At 37.3% G+C, this 13,298-nt stretch overlaps 1 protein-coding gene across 3 annotated transcripts in view; it reads left to right on the forward strand.

Moving 5' to 3' along the window:
* Positions 1–11,458, forward strand: part of LRRC8C (leucine rich repeat containing 8 VRAC subunit C) — a 149,725-nt gene extending 138,267 nt beyond the window's left edge. For all 3 annotated transcript variants that reach the window (XM_035252085.3, XM_002751052.6, XM_035252086.3), the window contains one exon: positions 3,965–11,458. In XM_035252085.3, coding sequence (XP_035107976.2) covers positions 3,965–6,238 — 2,274 coding nt within the window. In that variant the 3' untranslated portion in view covers positions 6,239–11,458. The remainder of the gene's footprint in view (positions 1–3,964) is intronic.
* The last annotated feature ends 1,840 nt before the right edge of the window (positions 11,459–13,298 follow it).

The following is a 13,298-nucleotide window of genomic DNA, read 5'->3' on the forward strand; positions in this document are numbered from 1 at the left end:
TTTTGCAGCCTCTCTTTAAGGTTTGTTTTGCACCCTGATCTTTAAACTATTGGGGAAAGAAAAAGAGATGTGAAGTATAGGTCTGACTAGGCAGACTTCTCAAAAGGATAGGAAAGATAAAACAAAAACTTCCAAATTCTCACAGGCTGCTGTTACAAAGATATGGCAAAAACCACCATTTAACCTTTTTTAAAAAAAAAAAATTTAAAAGCCTACCTGCCTTTTTATTTTCTTATTTTTCTCTTAGAAAATACTGATCCTTTTTCCAGTTCTTCCCAACATTGCAGTGCTCAGAAATACAGTTTCTGTTTAACATGGAAGGGAACTTCCTCTCTCCTATAGCTATTTCACTGTTTAAATCTTCATACTGTTTACTGTTGGACCTCCTAACCTGGCTATTTCTTTTTTGTAGTCCTGGATTTGACAGGCAGCCCTTACATTCTTTTTGAATTCTACTCAGAGCTGCCTCTCTGCAGGAGTCTTGTTGTGATATGTTCCCTCAGCAACATGAGATGCTACTGCTCTTAGTGACTAAATTCCAGTATTTTTTTCCTCCTCAAGACTCATTTCTGGATGATTAACAGCTTTTGGAAAATAGATCGCTGCCTTTATTCTTCTGATATTTGAGTAGGCACACTTCAAAAAATATCTTTATGAAGGAATGAAAGAGAAATATGAAGTTAGAAGAGTGAAAGGTACATCTGGAGATTGCCTGTGGTGTAAGACTCCTACGCTGGACTATTCTCTACAAAGCCATCCTGCAGAAGCTAGGTGAAATGAGAAGAATGTAGGGAGTGTGGAAGAACACTAGGCTGGAAAGAAAAGACGGGTTTAAATTCCTGTTCTGCCATTTCCTAGCTGCATGAACTTGTGCAGGTCACTGAAGTTTTCTGAACCTTGGTCAGTTTCTTCTGTAGAAGGGAGAGAATGTGACCTACTTCTCCAGCATGGCAGATTCCAGCTAATTAGATGTTTTTGTGCAAAATATAAGAACGCAGTTGCACTGTGTGGACATAGCCCCAGGTGCACACAGCTGAGTGAGAGTTGTACAAGCTAGATTTCAGCGTATGCTTGCCCTTCACCTAGGCACCCTGGTACAGTGCATAACCTAAAATCCTATGCAGCAGCCAAGCTCCTAAAGTCCACCATCTTCTTCTATTAGGAGCAAGCGTGGGAGAGGGGTCAGGCAGGGGTACAAAAATGGGGCCCACTTGGTTGCTTAGCAGGGACTTAGCACCTTAAGAAGACACCTCCCTTTTTTACCTTCTGTTTAATCTTGCTTTTGCACTGATTCCTGTGTATTTTCATCATATCTTTAACAATGTCATATTAACATCAGTTCAAGGGTGTCACTCCTGAAGAATGTGCTCAAGGAAGCACATTCCTTTTCCGGGTGATCTCTGGCCCCCTCCCTCTGCCTGCTTCCCAGGTTGTTGAAGCATTAAATGAGACCATGAACAGGAAAGCATCTGGAACATGATCCTAAGCCCTGAATTTCATAGTCGTTTCTCTTTTATGTTTCTTCAAGATAATCTAGCATTTGTCTAGGCTTTTTCCTGGTGTTTTCTTTAATTCCAGGGGTTTCCAAAGTATAGTGCTTGAATCCCGAGAAATATGATGGATGCTCCATTGAGATGTGAAATGAAAGTGAAAACTTTTATCTATATCTTAAATTTGAAATAAATTAGCTTTTTGAATATTTGTCATATTAATTGATATGGATATGCAGTAATTATAGGAAGACATAAATATAGTGAGTGAACATAGTCAACATTTTTCCCTAGGTAATAGAAATGTTTGAAGACCACAGCTGAACTCTCACAGCTCTGTAGCCACCAAACCCTTTGAACGCAATCACATTTGTTGTTCTGCCCTGCATTCTTTTGATTTAAATAGTAAGTAGTTGCCCCCTGCTTTATCTTCTAAGACAGAACTTTATAAATCTTACAGTGAAACCTCCTCTCTTCCCATAGCCTCATTTCTTGTTATCTGCATAGGACATGGGAAGCAGTAAGCCTTTTCTGTAAAAGGTGCCTTGTTTGTGCAAAATAATTTGTTAAGATAAAGTCAAATTGGAATCCTTTTGGTTTAATCCTAGACATTCAGGAAAATAAGAATGTGGGCTGTGGGTCTAGGTGATTCTAAGCTAGATGACGCAGGCAAGTTACTTCACCTGAGTCCATGCTTCAGTCTCCTCTCCTATAAAATGGAAATAGTAAGAGTACTTGCTCTCATCCAATTGAGATAGCAGTTTACAGAATTAATGCTCATGAACGTTGTGAAAAGATGGTCAGTTGCATATTAAGCACAACAGAAGTTTGCTGCTGTCATCACTATAATCACCATCTTCATCTTATTCCATCGAAGAGGTGTCCTGCACACCCAGACTGATACAACCCTGAAGCGTAAGAACTATTGGCAATTTTGGATTCATTCCCTTTCTCAGCAAATATACACTGGTGGTCTTCTGTGTACCAGGCACTTTACTAAGTGTTGGGTGCTTCACTCTGTCGTCAGCTTCATGTTTCTACATGGTGTGCTGCTAGTTCCCTTGTCACCAGCTTGTGGTCACCTTACCACACTATAGCAGACCACTTTACAGCAGATTCAGTTTCTATGCCTGTAATCAAGATAAAGGACTTTGATGTTTCAACATCACTAATCACCGCTGTTACAGAATCACTAAACATTATGGATTTTCAGCCATTTGACATTTTAAGATACAAATAGACTTCCCCAGTGTTAATTAATTCCACATGTCCTTGCTGAATACTCTTTCGTTATTCTTCCTTTAAATTGTCAACTTTTTCTTCATAGAGTTCCACTTACATGGGCCTCCTGGGGATGATTGCTCTGGGTTGATTCAACGTGTATTCCTTATCTTCAAAAATGATGCATTCATTCTTTTTCCCAAATTGCAGTTTTTTGAGACTGCTGGATGTTCTTACTTAATATTCTTTTCAACAAACTGAAACATTTGTAGAGAGATGGTCATTCTCAATGTAACATTTTTTGTGAAAAGCTAGCAAATCTAGACAATTTTACTGTTGAACACTTCTGTATTTTATTCTCTCTCTCTGAAGGAGTGGTTTTTATAAAAGCTTAGTAAAATTTCCATTATATTAAATTGGTTTATATTAATCTATACATATAGTCTAGACTATGGGTAGAAAAAGAAAGGGAAAACAATAAAGACAGGAATTTCTTTCATAGTTTCTCCTTTTTAATCTTTCTGCTTCTCATACACAGACTGATACAATCCTTGGGAACATCTAACTAAAGACTGGTCTGAGAAGGTGATGTACTTCCCAGAACGATGACTGATTCTTCCAGAATCCAGTGAGAGAATTGCTAATTTTTTTTTTTTTTTTTTTTTTTTTTTAGGCACTCTTAAGTTTCACTCTTGTCGCTCATGCTACAGCACAATGGCACAATCTTGGCTCACTGTAACCTCCACCTCCGGTGTTCAAGCGATTCTCCTGCCTCAGCCTCCCAACTACCTGGGATTACAGGCGCCCGCCACCACACCTAGCTAATTTTTTTATTTTTAGTAGAGACAGGGTTTCACCATGTTGCCTGGGCTGGTCTTGAACTCCTGACCTCAGGTGATCCACCTGCCTCGGCCTCCCAAAGTACTTAGATTGCAGGCTTGAACCACCATGGCTGGCTGCTAATTTTTTTAAAAACACATGGATTTTCCCTAAATATTTCTTTTCTTGTGGGTCGTTCTTATGTGAAAAACCACTGTTTTCTGTCATAATTTAGACATGATGAACAAAGTCAGATACTTCATTTTTCCAATATATGAACTAAGAATAAAATCTTCGTGCTGAAATTGAACGTTGTATTCTGCAGGCAGAGGAAATGGACATTTATTGGATGTTATTGCTGCTTTCTCTGCAGTAATGACATTATGAAAGCTCTTTGAGTAATATAATTTGAAAATATTATTTCTGTGTTTCAGGTCATGCAAGACAAGATAATCTGCCTTCCGAAAAGAGTGCAGCCTGCTCAAAACCACTCTTCCCTTTCGAATATCTCTCAAGCAGTTGCCAGTACCACCCCACTGCCTCCACCTAAACCATCTCCTGCTAACCCCATCACTGTGGAAATGAAAGGCCTGAAGACGGATTTGGACCTTCAGCAGTACAGCTTTATAAACCAGATGTGTTACGAGCGAGCCCTCCACTGGTATGCCAAGTATTTCCCTTACCTGGTCCTCATCCATACCCTGGTCTTTATGCTCTGCAGTAATTTTTGGTTCAAATTCCCTGGCTCCAGCTCCAAAATAGAACATTTCATCTCCATTCTGGGGAAGTGTTTTGACTCTCCTTGGACCACACGAGCTTTATCTGAAGTGTCTGGGGAGGATTCAGAAGAAAAGGACAACAGGAAGAACAACATGAACAGGTCGAACACCATCCAGTCTGGTCCAGAAGGCAGCCTGGTCAACTCTCAGTCTTTAAAGTCCATTCCGGAGAAGTTTGTGGTTGACAAATCTACTGCAGGGGCTCTGGATAAAAAGGAAGGTGAACAGGCGAAGGCCTTATTTGAGAAGGTGAAGAAGTTCAGGCTGCATGTGGAAGAAGGCGATATTCTATATGCCATGTATGTTCGCCAGACTGTCCTTAAGGTTATCAAATTCCTAATCATCATTGCATATAATAGTGCTCTGGTTTCCAAGGTCCAGTTTACGGTGGACTGTAATGTGGACATTCAGGACATGACTGGATATAAAAACTTCTCTTGTAATCATACCATGGCACACTTGTTCTCAAAACTCTCCTTTTGCTATCTGTGCTTTGTTAGTATCTATGGATTGACGTGCCTTTATACCTTATACTGGCTGTTTTACCGTTCTCTACGGGAATATTCCTTTGAGTATGTCCGGCAGGAGACGGGAATTGATGATATTCCAGATGTGAAAAATGACTTTGCTTTTATGCTTCATATGATAGATCAGTATGACCCTCTTTATTCCAAGAGATTTGCAGTGTTTCTGTCTGAAGTCAGTGAAAACAAATTAAAGCAGCTGAACTTAAATAATGAATGGACTCCCGATAAACTGAGACAGAAGCTACAGACAAATGCCCATAATCGACTGGAATTGCCTCTTATCATGCTCTCTGGCCTTCCAGACACTGTTTTTGAAATCACAGAGTTGCAGTCTCTAAAACTTGAAATCATTAAGAACGTAATGATACCAGCCACCATTGCACAGCTAGACAATCTTCAAGAACTCTCTCTACACCAATGCTCTGTCAAAATCCACAGTGCGGCTCTCTCTTTCCTGAAGGAAAACCTCAAGGTCTTGAGCGTCAAGTTTGATGACATGAGGGAGCTCCCCCCCTGGATGTATGGACTCCGAAATCTGGAAGAACTGTACCTGGTTGGCTCTCTAAGTCATGATATTTCCAAAAACGTCACCCTTGAGTCTCTGCGGGATCTCAAAAGCCTTAAAATTCTCTCTATCAAAAGCAATGTCTCCAAAATCCCTCAGGCAGTTGTTGATGTTTCCAGCCATCTCCAGAAGATGTGCATTCATAATGATGGCACCAAGCTGGTGATGCTCAACAACTTAAAGAAGATGACCAATCTAACAGAGCTGGAGCTCGTCCACTGTGACCTGGAGCGTATTCCTCATGCTGTGTTCAGCCTACTCAGCCTCCAGGAATTGGACCTAAAAGAAAACAATCTGAAATCTATAGAAGAAATCGTTAGCTTCCAGCACTTGAGAAAGTTGACAGTGCTAAAACTGTGGCATAACAGCATCACCTACATCCCAGAGCATATAAAGAAACTCACCAGCCTGGAACGCCTGTCCTTCAGTCACAATAAAATAGAGGTGCTGCCTTCCCACCTCTTCCTATGCAACAAGATCCGATACTTGGACTTATCCTACAATGACATTCGATTTATCCCACCTGAAATCGGAGTTCTACAAAGTTTACAATATTTTTCCATCACATGTAACAAAGTGGAAAGCCTTCCAGATGAACTCTACTTCTGCAAGAAACTTAAAACTCTGAAGATTGGGAAAAACAGCCTATCTGTACTTTCCCCGAAAATTGGAAATTTACTATTTCTTTCCTACTTAGATGTAAAAGGCAATCACTTTGAAATCCTCCCTCCTGAACTGGGCGACTGTCGGGCTCTGAAGAGAGCTGGTTTAGTTGTGGAAGATGCTCTGTTTGAAACTCTGCCTTCCGATGTGCGGGAGCAAATGAAAACAGAGTAACTTATTTTTCGTTAAAATTGGACTGAAACACGCTTCTACCAAATACAGTGTGAATAATTAGGTAGTGTTAATGCCTTTCCTATTTTTTTCTCCTTTACACACAAAACAATGTACACAAAGATTGAGTAAGGAATATGTATTTTTAATAAAAATTTAATGGTATTTTTTCAATATTAATATTTTAAAGTTTAATTTGTCTTGAAACACAATGTATCTATTATCTACTGACAGAAGAGATGGTTCCATTCGTTGTGTTTTTTTGTTTGTTTGTTTTCATTTTTTAGTTCACTCTTGTGGAAAGGAGGGAATTATAAGTTGCATGTTTTTTGGCATTTTTTTAAATAGAGGAAGATATTTTGCCAAGGCCATTTTTAACTTGTTTACACCTGTACAGGGTCCTTATTTTTGTTTTCATTGTGTGTGTATCAAGGAATCTGTGCTAGTTATTTTAATACCAGCTGCCTTCTCCATTGGCCAAGACCTTCATTCAGTGGAACTTCACATAAGTGCATTGTCGCATATTATCAGAGTATTTTAAATGTTCCCCTGCCTCGAACAAAACCCGAAATTGTATTATTTCACATACCTGACAGTTATCATTATCCTTCGACAAGGTTTTTGTGAGTGAAGAAAATAATCTTTAGTGGTTGATATGTTTGAATTGGTCATTTATCATTTAAGTTATTTGCATTTTACCAACATTTTAAAAATATTTAAAACCTAAATACAGAGGCTCTTCCCACCTTAATCTCAATACTGCTATGTAGTACTGGTGAACAACCTTGGAAAACCTAGATTTATTTTAATATTCTTGTAGGTAATTAAATTTAAAAATTATAGAATTAGAAGCCTGGTTTTTTGAGTAATTTAATCAACTTTTATATCTTGATATGTGGCTGCATTAGCTGGGAAAAAATTTACTAAAGCACCCTGTTAAAGAGCTGGTGTGCTCCAGGGAGGCCCTCTCCTTTTCTCAGCGTAGTGTGGCAGTCGTAATCTATTCAAATTTTGCCTGTTGAACAAAATAATCCACTTATATATACAGTCAGCCTTCCATACTTGTGGGTTCTGCATCTATGGATTCAACCAACTGTGGATGGAAAATACTCAAAAAAAGTTGTATCTGTACTGAATACGTACAGACTTTTTTACTTGTGATTATTCCCTAAACAATACAGCGTAACAACTATTTAAATAGCATTTACATTGTTCTAGGTATTGTAAATTACCTAGAGATGATTTTAAGTATATGGGAGGATATGCATAGGTTATATGCAATTACTACACCATTTTATATCAAGGATTTGGACATCCTCAGATTTTGGTATCCGAGGGCATCTTGGAATCAATTCCCCATGATACCAAGGGATGGCTGGATGTTGATCAGTTTCCCTCAAGCCTGCCCTTGCTGTGAATACTAGTGCTACAGGCACAGGAACTCTTATCTGCTCTCTGGCTTAAAATATGTATCTTATCGAAAATTGTTTGTTAAAGTGTGAATAAATTGCTAAGTTGTTGTTGCTTGGCAATAATTTTTGCCTGACCATCAGCAGAGCTTTTATTCACCTTTGTCCTTAAAATCCAACATAGCATGGGCTCTTGGGCAAAATATTTCACTGACTATTAAGCATGTAGAACAGGAAAATGAAATACACTATTTGTGCCCTTGATGTAGAACCAGAAATACTGATGATGAGAACTTCGTTTTATGTACCAAATTCACATTGACCATTTTCTAAGCTCTAAACTGATTTAAGTAAGTTTTGTGACTTAACAATGAAAGAAAGTAGAAAGATGCTTTGGGTTTTCAAAATGTTGTTTTAAAAAATTGCTCCTTGGGTGAATTTACCCATTGCTACTTTGAGTTGTATACAGAAGCCAATGATGAGAATTGCTCCTCAGAAACGTGTGCCTAAGTTGTGTTTTAAACTTTACGATACGTGGTGGGCTGAAGCATTAGAGAAAGAGATTCTTTGCCAGCTACAGTGGCTCATGCCTGTAACCAGCACTTTGGGAGGCCGAGGCAGGCGGATCACGAGGTCAGGAGATCAAGATCATCCTGGCCAACATGGTTAAATCCCGTCTCTACTAAAAATGCAAAAAAAATTAGCTGGTATGGTGGCACGGGCCTGTAGTCCCAGCTACTCGGGAGGCTGAGGCAGGAGAATTGCTTGAACCTGGGAGGCCGAGATTGCAGTGAGCAGAGATCGTGCCACTATACTACAAGCCTGGGTGACAGTTCAAGACTCCATCTCAAAACAAAAAAGGGGGAAAGAGATTATTTTCATTTGTTTAATAATCTAAGCATACAGACCAAAGTGCTTTAAGTTTCTGCTCTATGTTAATGTTTTAGAATGGTTATTTTGCTAATTTATTTAGACCTGGAATTGAAATAGTATGTTCAGAATAATAACATGGTTATAGTTCTTGTATGATAAAGTATTCAATTTCAGAATATTGTTGGAATCCTGAGTTTGAAAAATGTGTTGTATTTAGAAACATAGCCCTGTTTTTTGTTTTGTTTCATTTTGTTTTGTTTTGAGACAGAGTCCCGCTCTGTTATCCAGGCTGGAGTGCAATGGCGCAATCTTGGCTCACTGTAACCTCCGACTCCTGGGTTTAAGCAATTCTCTTGCCTCAGCCTCCCGAGTAGCTGGGATTACAGGTGACTGCCACAACACCCAGCTAATTTTTTATGTATTTTTAGTAGAGGTGGGGTTTCTCCATGTTGGCCAGCCTGGTCTCAAACACCTGATCTCAGGTGATCCATCTGCCTCGGCCTCCCAAAGTGCTGGGATTACAGGCATCAGGTACCACACCCGGCCCTGTCTGTTTTAAACAAATAATTTATTGGCAGATTGTCCATGGTTGAGCATAAAAAAAATACCTTGTTGAAAGACAAGCTTAGGTAACTGCTGGCAAAACACTGGGTGCACTATTTTTCTGGATAAAATTTATACTTACTTTCTGTGTTATCTTTCAAAAGGGATCTCTTCAGGTTAAAATCACGTTTATGCTGAAGTCTTTAGGGGTTAACTAAAAATCTCATATGGGTTCATAACTGAAGTTACTAATACTTTATTTTTATCACTTGTAAAAATTTGCTCAAAATTTCAAAAAATATTGATTTGTTTTTTAATGATTTTGCAGGCTGACCCCCAACCTAAATTTTGATAACATCCAATAAGTCAGTATAGTTCTATGACTTCATGTTTTAACTAAGAAGGAAAATTCATAGATATTCCTATTAGCTTTTATAAAACTTCAAAAGTCTCAAACTTAAGTTTGAGTCTAAATTTTCTGACACTGGCCCTTTTTAATATTGTAAGTTTTTGTTCGTTCACTTTCTTAAGTAAAAAGCATTTAATTACTATTTAGCCTTTAAATGGGAAACTCAGGTAATGAACTGCTGACTTTTCTAAAGTTCTTTAACTGATCATTTCAGTATAGAGGGATATTGACCTAATCACTTTCTGTATTTTACAAGTGCTCTTTCTAAAAAGGAATAACTATTATAGCTCTAGTTCCCCAATCTCTATAGGATTCATGAAAAATTGCTTCGTATAAATATAAAAGCACCATATGTGTTCTTAACTCCTATGGCTGCTTGAAGCTCATGATGGATAAGCCTTTTGGTCAGTTTTAATTGTTAAGTACAGAACAAACAATTGTCTGTTGTGATGGTCTGGTTGAAAGAGAGCATTTAAGTATATCCCAGTGGAACTCACCAAAGAAGACCACACCTCAGAAACTACTGCGTTTTCTTGTTTTGTGTTGGATTTGATTTGCTTTTGTTTTTAATACAGCTCTTTTAATATAAAGATTCTTGGTACAGTGAAATCTCTTATTTCAAGTGTTATTCTTCACCCACCTCTTCCCCTGCCATTATATTTCCCAGCTATTTCAAGGAGTTGTAACAATTTGCATTGCATATTATGCAGTAGGTACTGCTTTTTCAGAAAGGCTTGGAAAACATACCTGCTATGAGTAGTTTGTTCAGATGTAGCCATTTACCTGGCTCTCAAGTCGTCTTTGTGGAGACAGTCTTAGACAAAAATCTTCCTTGTTTGCTTGGGATAAGTGAAGTCCAAATTCTTACAATATGCTATTTCAGGATTTCTGATATTTAAAAAGAGAAGAGAAAATCTTTATTGACACTTTCCCCAAGAAGGGTTGTGCTGTTATTTATTTTTATTTTCTATTATAAGAAAAGTCCATCCTTTAAGTAGTTTCTTTTACCCTCTAATTTCATACCAAATACCTGATCAATGGAAATGATATATTTATTTAAGCAGCAAACATTCCTGATCCATCATATGAAATGTGTCAGCAATAATTAGTCGTGAACAGATAAAATCAATTTCAATATAATTCCACTTTGTTTTTAGATACTAAATTAAGATTCAATTAACATTCTCCTCTGAATTCTGAATGTGATAATGTGATTCAAACAGTCACATTTTTAGTAGGATCTTAGTAACTCAGGATAGCATTCCATACTAACCTCAAGTTAGCAAAACAAATTAGCAAAACAGCTTGGTTATCAGTGAGGAGGCTGCCTAAAGATCAAGAAGATTTTCTCTTTTCTTTCTATTTAGAAACATTGCAAGAAAACTTGGATAGTCTTCACCAGACCTGCCATGATTTTTTGAGATTTAGGCCTCAGTGACATGCTTCTGAAAGTTTCCTGCCAGCCTTCCAAACTAAGCATCCACTCTTCCATCTTCCTGAAGTCACTCACCAATAAAGGTAGCATTTTTAAGTCTATTTTTGAGAGGTAAAGGAGAGTCTCTCCCTGCCAAAGGGAATTTTTTTTTTATCAGAATACCTTGAAAAGGGGATATATAAATTTGGAAAACTTAATTTCTTGATCGTGTTCAATAACAGTTTCTATGCATGGTTTTTAATGTGATATAAATGTGTTTCTTTCTTCAGAATACCTCTCTTCACTCCCACCACCTCATTCTGTCTATTTAATGAATATTTTTATTGGAGTTCAAACTCCATGCCTTATGTGCTCACTCAGTTTTCTTTTTTACCCTGTTTACTCTGTCTGTATGTATTCAGATTGTGTCAAATGCTGGCAAAACCTCTAAAACAGTCAAGAAAATGCTTGAAAGTTGATTTGTCATAGTGCAAACTCATGATAAAATGTCTTAATGTTATTTGGATATGTAGTATATAGAAACAGAAAAATAAAGTAGTTTTTTTAACTTAAAATAGAGAATTGTCTCTTTCTTACTCATTTTTAGAAATCATGTTTATTGTTTGCATTTCTTAAACTATTATTAACGCTCCCTTTTCTCTGCAGGAAATAAGCTGCATGCATTCTTTCACTTTGTGTTGAGCTAGTTTCTGTAATTGTGACTAATTATTTCCTTCCTTAATTCACTCTACTGTATCTACCTAAGGTGCCCCTGGAGTTTCATTTGGGTAATTAGTGCCTTAATATGTAATCTGGAGTGCAATTTCTGTGCATTTGCCAGATCAGATTGTACAATGGCTGTCCAGCTCAGCTTTCAGTAAATAGTCTTATAGTAATGACTGTGATTACTTAAAGGTATCAGAATGATGCTGCACAGCTAGGAGGCCTCCTCTAATTAACCACATTCACTCCAGGTTTAGGGAAGCCCTCTACAAGGAAACTTTGTGGCCTCTTATGCATAAGAAATGATGGGTAATTTTCAAAGCTAAATTTTCACTTTACATATATTTTAATAGTGGTTATTTTACTGATCAGTCCTCTGGAGAAGGATTGTTGAGATAAGGAAGGGTGGTGAGTGTGATGGGAGAAGCTGTGTAAATGTGAGTAGCAGAAATTAGAAGAGATAGTGTGAGAGCTCTGGAAATTTTGGAGAGAACAGCTAAGGAATGCAATAGATTAGAGACATCTGGTGATTTCAGTGCAATCTGCACATAGAGAAAAAAACTCTGCCCACTGCCATTCTCCACCGTCCCATCCTCTAGTCTTTTCATTTATACAGAGTATTGAGATAAACTCTGAAATTTTTTAAATTGGTTTAGTTATTGGTTATTATTGGCTAGCAATGTAAGTGTTTTGTTTGGGTGAAGAAGTGAATGAGTAAAAAGGAAGTCATTGAAGTTTGAGACTCAGTGGAGTATTTACACTGTCAGAGCACAAGGCCCACATATTTCTGAATGTATAACTTTGAACCTCATCCTAAATATCCAAGTAGGAAAAAAGTGAAAGCTGTTCATTAGCTACATAATTTTATGTGAGTATAGATATTTGAATGCAGACTACTGTAGATTTTACATTTAAACATATTTGAACACATTTCAGTCCAAATAAATAGTTATATGATCAGGCATATCATAAGTGATAGAATATTTTCAGTTTGAATATTTTGCATAAAAGATACAAGGTAGGCAATGGTATTATCAAACATCTAAACCAAATTGGCCATTCTGATTATTCAGGGATTCAGGGATTTTTCTGTTACAAAGTTTGAGAACAAATAGAAAATGGGCTTTCTCCTTATTTTTTAATCCTTTACAGAATTAATTTTATTTCAACTTGCGTTACATCTAGACTTCTTCCATTTAAAAAAAAATACTCTTTGGTTCCATTCTTACCAGGTAACAGACATCCTGGGAAAAGTGACACAAAAGAGGCAACCTCTAAGTTTTACATTTTTTGTCTCCTCCACCGTTATTCTAATTAAAAAAAAAACAACTCCCCAGAAGTGATGCTGATATGGCAAAAAGTATATAGCATTTCTTCACTTTGAATTGGGAAGGTTCTTGGGATTTTATGGTAATTTAATATAGACTATGTGTGACAATTTTGTTAAAATCATACTCTAATATTCGGACAGCTTTGGACCTCTTAAGATGATTTAGTCCAAGAATAACAAAAACCCATGCAAAAAGGTGAAGATGTACTCCCTGTGCATTTGAGCAATAAATGTCCATAAGCTTATGAGTTCTGTTTATGTCTACTGAGCTGTATGAATAAATTATATTTTAGTAATTTAAATTTCTTTATGAAAATTAGTTTTCAGGGTTGCCACTCTCAACAAAATTCTAAAAGGCTATG

The sequence above is a fragment of the Callithrix jacchus genome, chromosome 7 (genome assembly GCF_049354715.1).
Source record: "Callithrix jacchus isolate 240 chromosome 7, calJac240_pri, whole genome shotgun sequence".
NCBI classification, from domain to species: Eukaryota; Metazoa; Chordata; class Mammalia; order Primates; family Cebidae; genus Callithrix; species Callithrix jacchus.